This window comes from Dermacentor albipictus, chromosome 2, assembly GCF_038994185.2.
Source record: "Dermacentor albipictus isolate Rhodes 1998 colony chromosome 2, USDA_Dalb.pri_finalv2, whole genome shotgun sequence".
In the NCBI taxonomy this organism is placed as follows: Eukaryota; Metazoa; Arthropoda; class Arachnida; order Ixodida; family Ixodidae; genus Dermacentor; species Dermacentor albipictus.
The window spans coordinates 160,251,059-160,268,586 of NC_091822.1; the positions used below are offsets into that span (position 1 = coordinate 160,251,059).

At 42.4% G+C, this 17,528-nt stretch overlaps 2 protein-coding genes across 4 annotated transcripts in view; one reads left to right on the forward strand and one right to left on the reverse strand.

The window, feature by feature from the left end:
• Nucleotides 1-8,115, forward strand: part of LOC139056185 (EGFR adapter protein-like) — a 259,948-nt gene extending 251,833 nt beyond the window's left edge. For all 3 annotated transcript variants that reach the window (XM_070534198.1, XM_070534197.1, XM_070534199.1), the window contains 3 exons: nt 1,884-2,055; nt 3,727-3,973; nt 7,789-8,115. In XM_070534198.1, coding sequence (XP_070390299.1) covers nt 1,884-2,055; nt 3,727-3,933 — 379 coding nt within the window. In that variant the 3' untranslated portion in view covers nt 3,934-3,973; nt 7,789-8,115. The remainder of the gene's footprint in view (nt 1-1,883; nt 2,056-3,726; nt 3,974-7,788) is intronic.
• On the reverse strand, nt 1,800-15,753 carry SrpRbeta (signal recognition particle receptor beta). Its single transcript, XM_070534201.1, has 9 exons — nt 15,599-15,753; nt 15,214-15,302; nt 14,837-14,911; nt 14,584-14,663; nt 11,558-11,617; nt 9,759-9,835; nt 9,625-9,679; nt 8,277-8,481; nt 1,800-2,042 (listed from the first exon to the last, which is right to left on the reverse strand). The coding sequence occupies exons 1-8, from the start codon at nt 15,714-15,716 to the stop codon at nt 8,277-8,279; spliced, it is 759 nt and encodes a 252-aa protein (XP_070390302.1). The 5' UTR covers nt 15,717-15,753; the 3' UTR covers nt 1,800-2,042.
• Between the last annotated feature and the right edge of the window lie 1,775 nt (nt 15,754-17,528).

Sequence of the window (17,528 nt, forward strand, 5' to 3'; positions counted from 1 at the left end):
AGACCAACAAGTGTCATGTCGTAAGCTCGCGTCGAACGACCGGCTTGAGAATTACCGCCGTTTTTGCTATACGATTGTCCTCAACGTGGTCGTCATCGTGCTGCTCTCGCCACGCTCGCGACCCACACACACAACTGTTCAATTTAGACAAACATGTTGATCCATCTGGTATCGCTTTGCGGGAACTACAAACAATCCTACATAGATAGGTACCTGCAAAATGCTTCGCGTAACATCGGTATTCCTGTGCGTGGGATCTGCATGACTTTTACCGACTCTTTCTTGCGCTCTTCCGCCCACTTTTAAGAGGGTGGCTGTCTGACCCTGTAAACTGGGCCGATCCCGGAGGGAGCATAACCAAAGGTGGCGACTCTGTGGGTCGATCCTGACACCAGTGCGGGATGCGTGTCCTTGAAATAATTTTAATGTGGTTTGCGAGGCGGGCCGATCTTCGAGGCTGCGCGACGCCAAAGCACCCGCATTGCGTCACCACATCATCCAATAGAGCTAACCAATGAGCGTCCCCGGCAGCGTAATGTCGGGACGACGCTATTGAGTTTGTCCGAGACAATAGTTTGCGCTCCTATATAAAGGTTCTTGAAAATACATTAACGGCGAGCATAATTAGTATCAAAATGGGACGTTACCTTTCCAAGATCTCATAACATTTGTGTTTTGTCAGGGGATTGCCTAAATGCAAAGGAAATCATTACCGAAGGGGTAGCATAACCGTACCACAGTTAAACCGTCAGTGATTGCATAGGTCCTCAATCGCGCCGGCGATCTGGCAGATGCTACTGCCTGCCTTAAGTTTGCCCAAGTCAAATGTCCATGCAGAAGGGGCAACACAATGCGACAAAGTGAACCTACATATTCACTGCCCTCACCAAAACAAATAGTGTGTGTTAGCTGAAAAAAGTCAGCAATAGATGTACGCAAACGAGTGCAGAAGAGGAGACGAGCCATTCACAATGTAACCTGCTGTGGTTGCTTAGTGGCTATGGTGTTGGGCTGCTGAGCACGAATCCCGGCCACGGCGGCCGCATTTCGATGGGGGCGAGATGCGAAAGCACCTGTGTACTTAGGTTTAGGTGCATGTTAAAGAACCCCAGGTGGGCCACATTTCCGGAGTCCCCTACTACGGCATGCCTCATGATCAAATCATGGTTTCGGCATGTAAAACCGATAATTAAATTCGCAATGCCATACTCTTTGCTTTGCTTAGAGAGGAACTGAAAGGCAATGTTAATTGTGATGAAGTATTATTTCTTCAAGATTATCTGGCATATTGAACAGAAAAACGTTGGTTACTGGCAGACGAGGAAAATTAAAGGAGAACTGCTTCACTTTTCTCATTTTTTACCTGAATCGTAGCGCTGGTACACCAGCATGGTGTCACAAATTTGAATGAATATTTCGCATGTCCAGGTCACCTTTTCTTGCTCCTCAAAACTTGTTACCTTGTGCATTTGGTTCTTCAGAGTGCAATGTAATCCTTATGTATCAGTGAACTATCTCACAGTTAAAGAAGATCCTATCAAAATGCATGATGTCACAGGGTGCTAATGCAAAAATAAACATTAATATGGTATGCCACCAGACTCCACAAGTTGAGTCTGGCTTGTCAAGGTTCTACTGATGCCATGATTAAGGTTTTTTTTTTTTGCATTCCAAAGCTTTAACTGATAACCCACTTTAACCCGTTTTATTTATTTAAAACAATGTACCTAACGAACTGTAACCTTTTACGAGACGTCTTAGTATTACTGACGCTTAGTGTTTATTACTGACAGACCCAGTTTTCAGTTTTGTTGTGTCAAATGAGACATTTAATGTACAAGTAGAACACCGGACATTTTGCTGACGCTGTGACGCATTCGCAGGGAGATCGCTCTCGAAGTGCTGTCGCAGGAGCCAATCGGGTCCTTTCTGGTGCGCCAAAGCAGCACCAAACCCGGATGCTTTGCACTCTCGCTGAGGGTCCCAAGGAGCATCCAGCCGAGTGGCATCGCCCACTATCTCATCATGCACACCAACAGGGGCTACAAAATAAAGGTGAAGGAAGCACAAGAGAAAACAACAAGGCAAAGTCAGGAGAGCAAGTAAAATTGTGGAGCTCTATGCACACATCAGCATCTCAGACATAGCTGAGTCAATGATTTTTGCATCCCTATGCTACACATGGTCTATGAGAAGCAGAGAAGTTCAGATACTCTAAAGTGATCGCAAACACACGTCACAGTGCTCTTATATCTTGATGCATGAGCAACTTACAATGAGCTAAGATAGTGAAACGATTTTATTTCATACTATTCCTTTCCAAATTTCTTTGTAGTCTGAGCTGCACTCCACCTCCATTAAAATATGCTACATGGCTGGCAGGCCCCATGAACGGTGTACAGTAAGAAAGGAATAGAACACAGAAAAAGGAATCCTTACATTATACCACCCCTAGACTCTCATCATTACACTTAAACCTCTGACCTCGTATTTAATGCCACGAAGCCTCCTCGGAAGTACTCAAGCACGTTTTTCATGGACATGGCCACAGTGTAGGTTCAGGACTAGATGAGCAAGGCGAGAACTGTCGAGGGCACTTTTGCATTTTTCGGATGACAAATGCAAAGCATTCATGTGGTTACTGCAAAAAACTCGTGTTATGGATAAAAGGCACGTATGTGGAGCAATAGTTGACGGCTAAAACATGGCAATCATATCCATTTCTGGCTCCTTTAAGTGGTTCTGGCATTTGCAATACACAGACACATGGCCTTTGAGATTGGTATCCGCAATTTCAAGGGAGCTGTTGCTGGGGATGTCAATTGGATGCCACCTATAAAGGACAGATGTGCTAGGCCAGGTGCAGTTGTACTAATTCTAGAGTCAGAAAACAACCACGTTAAAAGCAATGTGACCATCACTTTTCTTTCTCGTCAGTGAAGAAAGCTAAACCTGGTACTAATTTATACCTATGTTGTGAAATGTATGCAAAAGTGAAGAAAACAAACACACAGACAAGCATTTGTTATAAAAAGCTAAAGTTATGAGTATTAATGAGATGAACAAGCAAATGTTCCTAAATTGGCAGACAAGGTCTTCAGTCAAAACTAAACATCTACAATACGCACAGAGCACCTGTGAGGGCCACTTATCTCTGTGTTCACAAAGTATTCCATCATAATTCCAACAATGCTTAGAACTTATCAGTGCCTAGTGCCTTCCAATTGTGTTGATGCCAGAAAGAAATCTACTATTTAGTTTATCGGCAAGGATAGTTTAATTCCACACAGAACAAGGGAAAAAATGTCCAAAAAGCCCCATTCGACACAGATAAAGACATGTTTCTGAAATGCATGCTGCAGTGACTTCTCACATCTTTCCTTTCATTTAGCATATCTCGTTTGCAAGAAATTATGCATTACTTTCTTGGTTTTTATGTGCAGTTACTAAAAGCATGCATGGGACATGTGGTGTCGCAGCATACTTAAAGAAACACGTGTGCTAGTAACTAATTCTAGTATAAAGTTTCACATATAAGAATGCATTGTTTCACATGTAAAGCATGACGTAACCAGAATCTCAGAATGTTTATTGAAAAGCTAGAGAGCCCCTCTAACCCACTAGCTATTCATGCACACAATCTGGTGCATATAGACACTGCTTTGCTTTCAGCAATCTTGCCAATTGTAAGCGAGAGTGCCTCACATGCTTTCTCTTTTATTCCAGGGCTTCACAAAGGAGTTCAGCACCCTGACATCACTCATCACGCATCACTCGGTCATGCCAGAGCTGCTGCCATGCCCGCTCTCCCTGTATCGATACAACTCAACCTTCCGGAAGCATGGCTCGGCCGAGGACATGGTGGACATAGACGAAGATCCCGACTACACGCTGCTCTCAGACTTCCGCAAGATGATGGCCGACGCTGTTTGACTTGTGTAGCTGGCTGCATGCTAGTCTTAATATCTATCTGGTGAGTACTATAACCTGACTACCAGTGAAAACTATTTTCTAGTTCTCTTGTACAATGCAATGCCATGGCCGGTACACAAACTTCGGTAAATGTTCCACAACATCCAGCAAACACAAAGCTTGTATAACACAATTATTGTATGGTGTTTTCCTTTTTAGGGGAATTTACAATAAAATTACAGTGAATCCGCTATGAAAACTACGTATAGTAGATACAGAAACATATTGGATTGATGGCATACTGGTTTTAAGGAGCTCCATGAAAGTTATTCAGTCCATTCAAATGAGCAGTCCCCTATCTTGTCACCAAGTCCACTTATTTGTCTGGACCCATTAATGTGTTTTATGTGGGCCACCAGCAACAGCCATAGTGTAGGGCGTTCCACTAGCAGTTGAGCGGTCCAGCCGTCCCCGGTAGAGGGAAGGTGGGGCAGGATGTTTGGGCCAGTTAAAAAGCACGGAAATGACAGTGCTCGGGGACATTTCCAGTAAGTGTGGAATGTGTCCGCCTGTTTGCCACATGTACTTGACATGCCACTTTGCCAGGCCTGTTCTCAATAAACTGTTGGATAGCATCGTTGGGCAGTGTAAGTGTTTGTGCCCGATGGACTAGTACAGTATCCTCTCTGGTAGGCGTCTGTGATGAACACAGTAAGAGCAGTCTGTTGTTTGCTGCCTAAGAGGAGTCTGCCGATTGTGGCAATCTTTTCGACATCTGCCTCTAACACCTATGGTGCAATAGGCCTCAGGCCATTTTATTGGGTTGCTCAGTGTTAGATCACAATAGCATTCACTACTCCCTATCTTCCTGATGACCTGGCACCCATCACAGGAGAATCCGTAGTGTAGGATGTTTGTGGTTAGTGTACTGTGGATGTGATTTGAAAGTGTATTTTTCATAAAGGCATGTGATGCTGCCCGACTATCCAAAAGAATTGCGATAGTGTCAGTCGTGTGTGTATGCAGACAAATGGCTTCTCTAATGGCCTGAGTCTGCTTCTGTAGGAGACGGAGACTTAATTTGAGTGGCTATGAACCAAATCCAAATGTACATAGGTTTTTCAACTTCAGACTTGCTTTTTTTCATACAATATTTGAGATATGCACAACTCCGTTACCTCCGTACATTTACATTAGACTTAACGGTTTAATCCAAGAAAAGGAATGGCGGAACATCGGACTAACAACTTAGTCAAAGAAGCAAGAGCAACTGCTCTTTCATAACAGTTTGCTGCTTTATAATACATTACTCATGGTTCCACTTCTAAGTCACCCATCACAGATCACAGTTATGACAGGAGCAGTATTAAGCCTTGATATACAAATATAATGTTGCCCCCGAGTGCTTCCCTTTCATAGAGAGGTCCCAAGCTGGGCCCCCATACGTAGGCGAGGGGTGTACCAAGAAACACATCTCTACAGTAATGAATGCTAATCTCAGTCTGAATACATATGCAAAAGTTCATTGCAAATCAACCTTAGCCCTATTAGCATCTGGTACAGCTGTGCTGTTGGCCCAAATGTAGTTAGCTATGCAGTAGCACAAAAGTTCATGATTCTCAGAAATACTTTTTGCAGTAACGAGGATTGGCCTGAGAGATTTCAAGCAAAGTTCCATAGCTCAAGTAGGAAATTACTGTATCTTCAGAGCTTCACTGCACACTGTGGAAAAGGATGCACTTATAGCAGTCATTCTGACTTTATTGCTTTGGCATGAGTTGATAATGCATGCATTGCACTAAATATTGATTTAATGAGCTTTTAAAGGCATAGAGCAACACTTATTTAGTCTAGATTGGCAGAGTGTTTTCGGAAAACTTTATTTTCACTCACTTCACACAAGAGTTAATAATGGAGAAAATGAAGGCCTAGCCTCTCGTTCTTCAATTTCGCTGGGAAACATCAGTGCCAGTTCGTCAGGGTGATGATAGGGATTTCAAATCATTCTCTCAATTTTAGTGCATTCTGGCAACAGTAATATTCTGGAAAGCTTGGTTGACTCTTTCGAACTCAAGGTAGTCCTGCCTTACCAATAAACGATAAACTAGAACAGAGCAGATGCTGTCGACATCAGTGATATCACGGGTAGCTGGTATGGGAACTTCAAGGCTGTGTTGCTACCTGTCCTAAGTTCTTGTTTTTTTCACACAAAATAAGCTTTCTCTCACAATAAGGGTAGCCACTTTACTGCAGAAACTTAATTTAACATCACATATTAACTTAATAGAAGAAGGAAGTTTAATGACACGAAATGCCGAGAGGTCAGCCTGAGGGTTAACTTAATATTCATCTTTAGTGTCTCTATAGGTCTTAATGGAGACTGCTAGGTTCATTTTGATCCCGTAAAGTTCTTTAATATGCACTTAAAAGGAAGCTTTAGTTAAGTGCCAGAATCATTTTCCCTATCCAAATGCATGACACCAGAAATGTTCTTATGGAACAACCACTGAACTGATTTGAATGAAATTTGTTGCATTAAAGAGAAAAAGTAATATTTTTTGACTTAAGGAAGCAGAATTATAATTTGGGGCCTCATAAAAATATCGGTAAGTTTAAAAACGAGAAGAATGTTTACAGATGTGTAACTCTGCACCAAAAACCAATACCACAGTTCTGTAATCTGCATCTGTTGAGCACCTGAAATGGATAAATTTTATATGAGTTTGCAGTTTATGCGAAATAGTCAGTGTGTACAAGGTTTTTGTAAAAGTCCTACACACAAATTAGTGGTATATTCCAGAGAAATATATAATACACCAATTGTTTACTTTATATTGCTTAATGGGTGCAATTTACAGAATTGTGATATTATTGTTTATTGATGAGTTAGAGTTTTGAACTTAATGCTCCAATTCGTTTTTTCTTGCAATAAATTCAGTAATATTTGTTTAACAGTGTATGGCATAACTCATAAATGTGCTTTTTGGAGTTGGTAGATTTTAAACTTTTCATTTAAATGCAACAAACATAAAATTTGGTGCCGTGGAAGGTGAGCAGTATTATTTCACCATTTCCATGTATTTAGATAGGAGCTCGTGATGTAGTGCTTCTACTTAAAGGGACTCTAAAACACTTCTTAAGCTACTCATAACATGGCCTCATTATTAAAGGGCGCCGTTCCGCAAATCTGGTGCCGGAAAATTTTTTGACAACTATGAGTCATTGTACAAGATACCCGGCTTTCTCTCTCTTTTTGTCTCCACTAGCACGCTGGAAGCTACACAGTAGAGAAGCCAAGAAAGCAAAACCTCAGCCAAAAGTTGAGTGTCACGGTGCCCCATGACAATCACGGGAGACTACAATAAGCAGCATGCCGCTGCCATCTCAGAGGCCATGCGCAGCTGATGCAGCCACGTGCAGTGCAAACATGAAATTATTTTCCGTCATTGAGATCACAGAGATATATATCTTTTATTTATTTAACTCAAAGTTAGCAATTATGTATTACTGAGAATGCTCTCGCGATCATGAAATCAGCCAATAAATAGCATTAGTCAGCCAACTGCTTTCAATCTGCTTTCCATGAAAACATTGCGGATGCGACAGCAATTGTCTGTTCACTGCTTCTGACACGATATCATAAATTCCCTGCTGTATGCAGTGCAGCAATGTTTGGCTCACATGTTCACAGGACCCTTGTTTAGCAGATTGGCAGTATTTTTCTTACATGTTCAAAGAGTGTTTCGGGGGCCGCTTTAAATAAGGCCATACTACATCCTCAGCGCGATATACAGCAATATTTTTTCCACACACTGTTTAGCGTACAGGCACTTAAACGTGTCCTAAAAATGCTTTAAACCTTTTTTTTCATTGCAGGTGGCGACCACAGTTAGTATCAACAGTGGTGATATGGTGATAAGCAAGCAATGCTGGTCAGTGCTTGCCCTCTGCAGCTACGCATTGTCCTGACCAGGCAGTCTCCCAAGTCGTTCGTGCTGCTGCACAAGGGACAAACCAAGTTCTGGTAGCATAGGGTTGCCGATGGGATCAATGTGAACATGCTACGTTGTGATAACGCCTCCACTATGAAACTCAAGTCACGACCTGCCATCTATAAACAGGCTCTTGCAAGCAAGAGGCTCAACTGACTTCAGAGCCAAAGTGTGGAGAAATAAAGCATTTTATGTGTGTCTTTTACACGTACACCATGGTATATCAATAGACAGAGCCTCGAATAATGCGAGCTCTTAAAGCTGCACGCCTCCAGGTGGAGTGTTGCAGGCAGTCTTCAACACCGTGAGGGCAAGCTGTCAGCTAGTTTGAATGTAATCTTGTACAAGAGTCGGCGTATAAGGGCCATTCACCTATGCCACCTTGGCCAGCCAGCTTTTGAGTGCCGACAGCTGGGCATCCTCCGACGCCTCGGCGCTGTATTCCATGAAGTCAACTACAATCGGACGAACGTCTGAAAACTGGAAGTCCTTCCCTCTCTTGCCTAGGAATGTGTTGTTATTAGCCTGCCCCTCTGTAGACTCCAGTGCAGAAATCTGTGTAGTCCTGAGAACATTCCTGCAAAGTAATAAAACATCACACTGAGACACAACAGCTACGAGAGGGCAAATTGATGCATAAAACATTGTCATGTTGTAGTGATGGTGAAGAACCAGACAGCGCCAAAATTGTGCATTAGGAAATCACTATTGTGGGGCAAACTCGTGCCAGAAATATTTGGCAGTTATGTGCGAAGACGAAATATTGAAAGCGACAGCAAGGTTTAGCGTCACAACGGAAGCATCTCAAAAACTTCTCAGAAGAAAGCATCTCAGAAAAGAGCACCGCTTATAGAGTTGCAGGTGTCACATCTCAATGGTGCGCGGGATGAAACCGAAGGAAAACAATCGGTGTATGTCAGCACCCAATGAAAGGATCATATAGATCAATTTATCTTGACGTTTACTGTCTGCTCCGATCAGACCGGTGTAAGCACCATGGTGTGGTTCACATGCATCTGCTCGGCAGGAATACTAATGCTTATGCACACAACGCTCATGTCAGCAGTGGAAGCGAGAATGCTGCCCTGGCTCCTACAGAGCGATGGTACGTCCACTTGGCTTCATCGTCTTTGCAACCAAACAAAAGCACTGTGCATCTCTGGAGACCTACTAACCCTCTTAAGCCCTAGCCGCACGTCACTACCATGACAGTACGACAATGCCAATGACACGAACACATCTCAAAAATATGTATGATTGCTATTGCAATAAAACAAATAACACTCATAGAAGAATGACAGCAACAAGCAGTCATCGGTCTTCGAAATCTGATCTACGAGTCAAGTGTGTCGGCTGTTTATACATGACATCGTACCTTCCAACGTAACTGCTGGTGCTCGTGTATGTTCAAGAATGTATGCTGCTATTCGCATCACACACATGCAATCTTAGTATATAAAACGCTTTCGCTAAAGAATATATGAGAACAGTCTGGAAATTTCAGATATACTTTGGTCGCACAGAGCCATAACATTGTAACAGTGGTTAGATGGTGAAAAATGGTCCCCAGAATAAGGTAAACTATGTACCTGTGTCAATATTCACACACCTGCTCAGCACAGCCATTTAATTTAAACCACAAGAACTAAACTTACAAACAATTTGATCCAACTCACACTTGAGCTATGATGAAACAAAACTTTATGATCTAAGAACTTACATTTCCTTCTCCAGTTGTGACTGGATCACCTTGGATGACTTCGCCATAGCCTCGTCTGTAAGTACATAATACATGGCACTGTAAATAGGCATACACTCAACCAAAATGTCCCATAATATTCATGAAACACTTACCTTGCTTGTTGCATACAATCATAAAGGGTGGGCAATGCTGTGAGATGACAGGGTCACATAAGAGATTATACAGGAATCTGCAACACCACAAGTATAAGATGATCAGCCATTCTATTTACTCTACATGGGCAGTTAATACAGGGTACAGTTAACTCCAGGAGTGGGCATTAGTTTGTCCAGTCCTTTAATTCCTGACAAGGAACAAATTTAGAGGCATTAATGGCACCAAGATTCAGTATCATCATTTTCTTGCTTTCTTAGGTACTAGTTGAAAGCTCCAAACTCTTTATATGATGCATGAAATCCAAACTGATAATTGTACCTGAACCAGAACTTTGGATGGAAACAAACCTAAACGGATGTTTTTTGTAACATGTCTCAGGAAATGGTTGCCACCTGTCCACTGCCACGTTGCCCAAGGTGTTAGCAGCTTGAATTTGGCCATGCCAGCTGAGCTAAGTAGCCAGAATGTTCCTTAAAAATCTGCACAACTGCTATTTGTTTTGACCTCATCATTAAGTTGTTGAGAAAGGTGATATACCAGAAACTTTAAAACCAACAGGCATATCAATTTCAACATCTACAAAACCCCTATAACGTAGCACTAAGCAGAAAGTTAGATATACTTTAGCTTCAGGTCGTGGATGAAAGCACTCTTGGTTCCTCTAAGTTGAGCGACACTGGCATAGGGTTGATGGGGAAAAAAAGAATGTGGTGGTTGTTATTACTATACTCCTTTATATGCCTAATTGTATACCCTCTAAGGCATTTCACATGATATTCTATAGCTTAGAAACAGTCAACGCAGGTAAAGAGAAAAGGAAACGAGAAAGGGGGAATGCAGACATTGAAGCACCAAGGCGCCGCGCAGCCTGGCAATGCCACTGCTTAAAATGTCTGGTTTTGCGTGCATGTTTGCATATAGAACATTCAATCTCTTTGCTTGGTATTCAGTTAAAAACAACAGCTGTTGTGTCCCATGTTCCAGTGAGCCCATCTCTTACCCTCTCCAAGGCACTCTGGGCATACCTGGCCCCTGCGCCACCAAACAACACACATTCATTCATCTCTTACCCTCTCGAAGAAAAGCGTTTGCATTCGAATAAGTTGCCGGCCTGCGTGCAGTGTGTCATTTGCCAATAAGTGGGAAGCTGAGGATATGGTGCACTGCACCCAATTGTTATATTTTTGTTCCTCACAACCGGAACTGAACCTGAATGAAATTGCAGCATTTAGAAACCAATTGAACCCTTGAGGGTTACCGATGTGCCTGCATCGTAGTGGGAACGAGTCCCAAATAGCCGTGGAAATGCATGTACGTGCGGTCCACTGTTAAAGGGGCCCAGGACCACTTATTATCAAAGCGTAGAAAGGCATTTGAAGTGAAAATTGGCTATTTTAGAAATACTTTGCCGCAAAAAGTACTTCAATGCGTTCAGAAGATTCGGAGTTATTAGCAATCAAACAAGGCCTCTGCTGTGCTCCTGTTCCTTCTTCAATGCCTTGCACTGTGAAGGCTAGGGAGCAGTGGGGCGTGCCCAAAATGCCTTCTAAATGTCGCCTGCCATTATTGGGTCAATAGCCGGCCATTAAAAGAAAAACAAAAAAGCTACAAAGATTTTGTGTTCATACTCTTTTCAACAACCTTTAGGTACTATTCCGCATAAGCGTGGACCTTTTGAGCATCGAGTAGTACTTGTATGATAGGCCACATACCCAACAATATGGAAACGCATGAAACAAATAGCGCTCTTCTTACAAAAGCACCGAGACCAAAAAGGAAAAAAAAAAGAACTTACTCTGCCACATCCCGAACCTCCCGTGGAAAGTTAACGCTGTCCACAACAAAAACAACAGCCCTGAAAAGGCAAATAAAGAAATTCTTAAAGAGGAGGAAAAATAAATAATGAAAGGAGGTGGTAAAAAGGCACAAATAAACTCGCAAAGGTATCACTAAAGGAATGTGCAAATCTCCATGGATTCAGGTCCTAAGAAGCCACAAAGCTTCAAGAACACCATACTTCTAAAACATACAAGGCATTAAAGCAAGTTTGTGTGGATAATGAATCCCTTTGTAGGAAATGCATCTCTGTCAATTAAGGGTGCGCAAATATTTGATACTGGAAATCACCTTTGCTTTGCAATATGTATTCTATTCGAGAATTCAATATTAGAAATTGTGGAGTACTCATTTTAAATCGAATATTATGCCTAACATCTGATTAGGTCCTGAGGAAAAAACACTCATTCAAGTGAGCACTGTTCCGAATGATTCTGCAGCAAGAGAGCCACATTTGTTGAAAAGAAGCACCATAATAAAATTTAACAAACGTATGCTCAGCAAGTGTAGTGGCGATTTGTCTTGCAAATTCCGATACCTGCCACTGCAAAGTTCCTGAGTGAGCCCATGAAGTGACTAACTGCTGCTCAATAATTTTCCAATCACTAAATAAGGATGACTCACTTCTAGTCAGTCTACTAACTTTATGCCTCAATTTAGGCAAAGCAATTAGTCTTGCCATGTTTGTACCTCTTTAAATAATGTCTACCGCTGTAGCGTCACACCTATCTTCTTCAATGAACAAAGCACACTATGTGGATCAACGACATACTATTCATATTTTGCATTACTGTCATTGTCATAGTGCACAAGACTACTAGAAGGAATCATTTCCGATTTACAAGCTTCTCAGTTGATCGAAAGTCCATTTGTGAACAGTATTATATGCATGCATCAAAAAACATAAATAAGCCTTTTTTAATAGAAGGACCTGCATGTAAACTTAAAATATCACTTTAAAATTACAAAATATTTTATATCGAATTAAATATTAGGAAGTAACTTCCCTTGAACATTCGTATTAGATTCAATGTGGAAATGTTATTCGAATCCTATTCCTAACGCATTACTACACAGAAGCAGCATATACGGCCAAGCCTGTGTACCGACCTCTAATCCCAAACGCTGATGGCACTTGAATATGCTCACCTTACATTAAGAAAACATCGAACTGTCATAGTTGCTCACATCTTCAAATGCTCTATCTAAATCATTTCAATTGATTGGCAAATGGCCAGTGGGTGTTTGTTCTGTGGCATAATTGGTGTTGCTTATAAATTGGCAGGGAAATTAAGGTTGTTTAAATATAGATATGTGCAGTGTAGTGAGCAGCAATTCCCTTCCTCTTTTATGCAATGCAAACAAACAACCAACCACTACAAAAGAAAAAGTCAATTCTGAGTTCAGTTCACAAACTCTAAATACACAGGACTACCGAGAAACTTGTCTAAAGACATTTATGACCTTGTGCTCCTATTAGTTGTACGGGTTCAGTCAATGAGCTCCATTAGGTGGTTCAAGGCTAACTACCATTTTAAGTTGGCTCAGTCATGCTGAATTACCCTGAACATGTTTATTTTATTAGAAAATGGGTCGTAATGGCCTCAGTGAGAACTAGTGCAAATAAATGCAATAAGCCTGACACAATAAACATGTTGGCAAAATGATACTGTATCCACAAAAATACCATTCAAGCTGTCTGTCTGTCTGTGTGTGTGCATGATTTCTACTGCCAGAGCGCATCACAGTGTGCGAAAAACTTTTAGTACGTCACGCCCAAGTACCGTCACCCAATGCTCCAGCTCCAGCAGAATGTCAAAACTCATTCCCATGTGATCCCCCATATGAGGACTTTCCGCAAATCCAATGCAAATTTTCTCAACATGAGACATTTGCGAAAACCAAAAGGCAAAGGTAACAGATGTGCATTTGCTTTAACAAAAAATTTTTAAACTGGCATTCAGAAATAAATATAAACAGCGTCAACACTGTTCTGGCTAACTACGACATGAACATGAGGCACGCCATAGCGGGGGGGGGGGGGGGGGCTCTAGATTAATTCTGACCACCAGGGGTTCCTGTTGTGTGCACATAAATCTAAGTACACAAGCGTTTTTGCATTTAGCTCCCGTCGAAAGGTGGCCACCACGGTCGTAATCGAACCTGTGACGTGTAGCTCAGCATCGCTACACCAGTGCCACTAAGTTACTGCTGCGAGTACAAGCAGTTAATGGTGAGGCACGTAAACATAGTGAGCGCAGTGGGCACGGCTTCCACCAATATCAGCCACTGAACATGACAACTTCGGCAGTGCACAACTTTGACATGACTGAAGCACAGGGACGACATTCTTGTCAATCACTTTAAGCAGTACTTTCAGTTTTAAGTAATAAGTGATCTGGCATGACAGCTCACTGAAGCAACAGGCATTTTGCCCAATAATGCAGCAGCGTCCACTGAAACAGATGTTCCCAAAAGTGATCGACCAAGAATACCGGCGAATGATGCAGCTCCCCTTGTGCTTGCTGCGTCTGTACAGAGCACTAGCACTGCTTTAAGCTGGCAAACACAGCTGGCACAATGAATGTGATCTGACTCAAAGTGTTCTTGTTAACAGATGACAATTGTGTATGTATCGTCAATTAAAACCAATGAATCTTACTGCAGCTCGACTGACTGATGTGGCACCGATTGTGCATGACTAGTTTATCCTGTGATCCAGTATCTGGAAGCCAAGTGAGTTATGCACCAGATTTAGCCAGCTTCTCTGAGAAAGTGTACCGCCAAACTACACAAGTAGGCAAGCGTTTAACAACAACATACAAAGAAGATGCTGTCTCCAGGAAATTTACTTTCACTGGGAGGTGCTTCACAGATAAGTGAAGCGTAGTTGAAGTGTCAACCATGCATCATTCATCTAAAACCAGACAACCCTAAGCAAATAGTGCTTGTGACACTAAATTTCTTCCTAACAGGTGTACATACCTTGCCAGCCCCTTGAATTGGTCAAGAAACCTGGCTCTCATTCTATCATTGCCAGGCAGATCAATAAGGTTGAGAGAACCCTGAAAGATTTTATTAACATTATAGGCACTATAAATTGTTGTAATCAGGCCAATGTTAGACACAGATCTCAAAGAGGCTGCGTCTGCCATTTATTGCTGTCTACACGTGCATTACGGTGATTGATTTAGTATAACGTGAAAAAAAAATTCTAGTTAAAAAACTGCATACTTACTTTCTTGGGCACTTCATACGACGCCTTGTTCTCTTTGATTGAGGTGTAAGTTTCGACCTTCTTGCGAGCTACAAGCTGCAATAAGGAGTCGCAATGACGGTTTTAAAAAATTTACAAGGCACTAAAAACACGACAAAGATGGGCACGGCGTTTGAAATAATCTTGTGTGTAACAGTAAAGTGGTGTGGAAAATGGGACAAAATTGCCATGCAAGTGCAGCCTCCAACGAAGGCTTAGACAAAGCGACACGCACACTGTGTGTCTGTTATTTTCTGTTGTATTTGTGGTGCGTGGCAATCACAAAGTTGTACGTGCCCTGAATATCCGTTTCTGATCGCGCCAAGACGCGAGAAAGAGAGCAATAATACATTATTTACCTGAGAAAACAACAGCGTCTTGCCGGCATCTGACAGTCCCACGATCAGCACTGCGCGCCGAAGATTTTTTCTTCGTTGGAAGAATATTACTGAAACAGCAACAAGGGCGTGCAAAAGTGAGCAACGAGAGAAAAATTCACGAAAACGAGAGCAAGATCACAGGCAGTATCCGCTGGAAACGTCCTGCAAACAACCTGCAGGTGGTCAGTATGCAAGAACACCACACGAGAACGTTCCAACTTGTGGTCAACATCAGCGAGAGCAGCCAACAACCTCCACATCACCACGGAACCCGGCAATGTTGACACATGGTGCACATATGGAATAGAGCACACGATCAAAAGTGGGCTGAGCCTTAATTACGCTCACGCATAAGGTTACTTACGTGTTGTAATGAGCACTACGATTAAGGCGATAATAACATACAGTAATGACGGATTCATCGGTAATAAATTGTTATTTAAGTCCATGCGCGCAGACTTCGACGTCGCGTCCTCTGCCATTTTTACAGCGCTACTAGCGTTCCCTGCCGTTGCTAGCTGTTGACACTCGGTACGTTCAACTCCTATCTAAAACACACAAAAAATTAAAGTGACATAAAATAACTTTTGAGCTTAATTTACAGTAATTTCTTTTATGAGGGAGGTGAAAAATCTCAATAACTACTTTCTACAAGTCTGCATGACCTTCAAGATTGCAAACCTGCAAGGTATGTTCAAACTTACTCAAGAGATGGCGCCACCTAACGCTGGCGGTGTAGGAAGGCGACAGTGCGCGCGAAGTTCAACTTAAAGGTTGAAGCGTGCACTAAAGAACAACGTTTAAAGGCAGTTACGCGGTTAACCTTGCATTGACATTCTACTAGGAAATGACGAGCCCCATTCATAAACCCTTACTGTAGTTTCCTAGAACCCGCACAACCGCCAACTTGACTTACGCCACGCACAGCTCGAGACAGTGTCATCATACGGCTCCGAGTCTCCCACGTAAGCCTTCAGCGTGCATACCGTGTATATTTCTCTTTCCGCTTCATTCACCCACGCACACGTACCACGGAATAAAAACATACTCAAACACATTACGGCGACTCTCAGAGTTCGTTAGTGTTCAAAGTGAAGGAAAAATAAACATTGCTTCTTTCTTGACATAGAATGGTACATACAACATCTTGACAGACATCGTTATTGCAGGCGCGACATGCTGCGAACTCAGGTTATCCAGAACTGCCAAAGTTGGCTGTTGCCAAATCAAAATTTTTCCACATATCTTTCATTTATCTTTTATATATAGAAGAAAGCTGACAAAGCCAGCGTAGTCCATTGGGTAACTTGTGTCGGTGGCGTAGCCAGCGGGGAACACCAGCACGTGCCCCCCCGCCTCCCGCCCCCTTCCCAAAAAAAGAAGAAAGGGTTAGCATAAGACCTGTCGAATGACTGCCCCTCCCCCCTCGCTCTACCCGGTCTAGTGCGTACGACCGCCAAAAGAAATTTCCGGCTACGCCACTGACTTGCCTAAGCTATCTTCTGCATTGGTGAAGAAGAGATACGCAACATGAAATAGCGCAACGTTCTGCCACCCGTCCTGTGTATTCCCTGTTACGTGTCCCTCTTTAGCGCCACAGAGCGACTATGTAACACATGGAATTTAGTCTGCACCGTCGTTGTTCTTGCCTCAAGAATATTGCTTTACTTTAAGTCATCTTTCTTCCTGTTGACTCTCCAACCGACTCGGGCCGACTATTTCCCTTACCACGGCTGCTGCAATATGTTGGCGATGCATCTAAGCTTTATTTAACAAAGCCATTATCCACGCTTTGCTGTCAACCTAAATTATCTTTTTATTATTATTTTTTGATGGCGAATGTTCCCAGTGTGCGTATGGCTGAGAAGAAGCGTTTGTTGGAAACAAAATTCATAAGCACAGAGGAAAAGCAAAGTCAATATATTAATTAACCCGGCAACATGCTCCAAAAATGCGCTAAATACGCTCACGTAGTACATCTACAACAACGTGTAAATAAAGACGACAAACGTACAGAGGATGCAGCACGTTTTTATATTAGTAGCACGGTCCTGTCGCGTCCCCTTTGTTCTGCTCTTAGTCGCGTTTGATATTTTTGAAAACGGAGAATGTTGATTTAATGTTTGCTCTGGCAATCACTTCGAAGTGTTCGATTAGCACACCGCCAACTGGCTCCGGAAGGAGACCGTGGTTATAGTAAAGAGGATGGAAGAGAGAAAGAGAGAAGGAGCGTGTGGTTTACTTCACAGGCTCTCATAACGACTGCCCTTGAGAAGCATGTTTGTTGCGCTTCT

What these genes read in the sequence shown, in the direction of transcription:
- SrpRbeta (XM_070534201.1), bottom strand. Translation starts at nt 15,716, where the DNA reads ATGGCAGAGGACGCGACGTCGAAGTCTGCGCGCATGGACTTAAATAAC. An exon ending in CGTATGAAGTGCCCAAGAAA is followed by an intron (nt 14,664 to 14,836) that starts GTAAGTATGCAG and finishes AAAATCTTTCAG; the next exon opens with GGTTCTCTCAACCTTATTGA. An exon ending in GAGGTTCGGGATGTGGCAGA is followed by an intron (nt 9,836 to 11,557) that starts GTAAGTTCTTTT and finishes GTGGTGTTGCAG; the next exon opens with ATTCCTGTATAATCTCTTAT.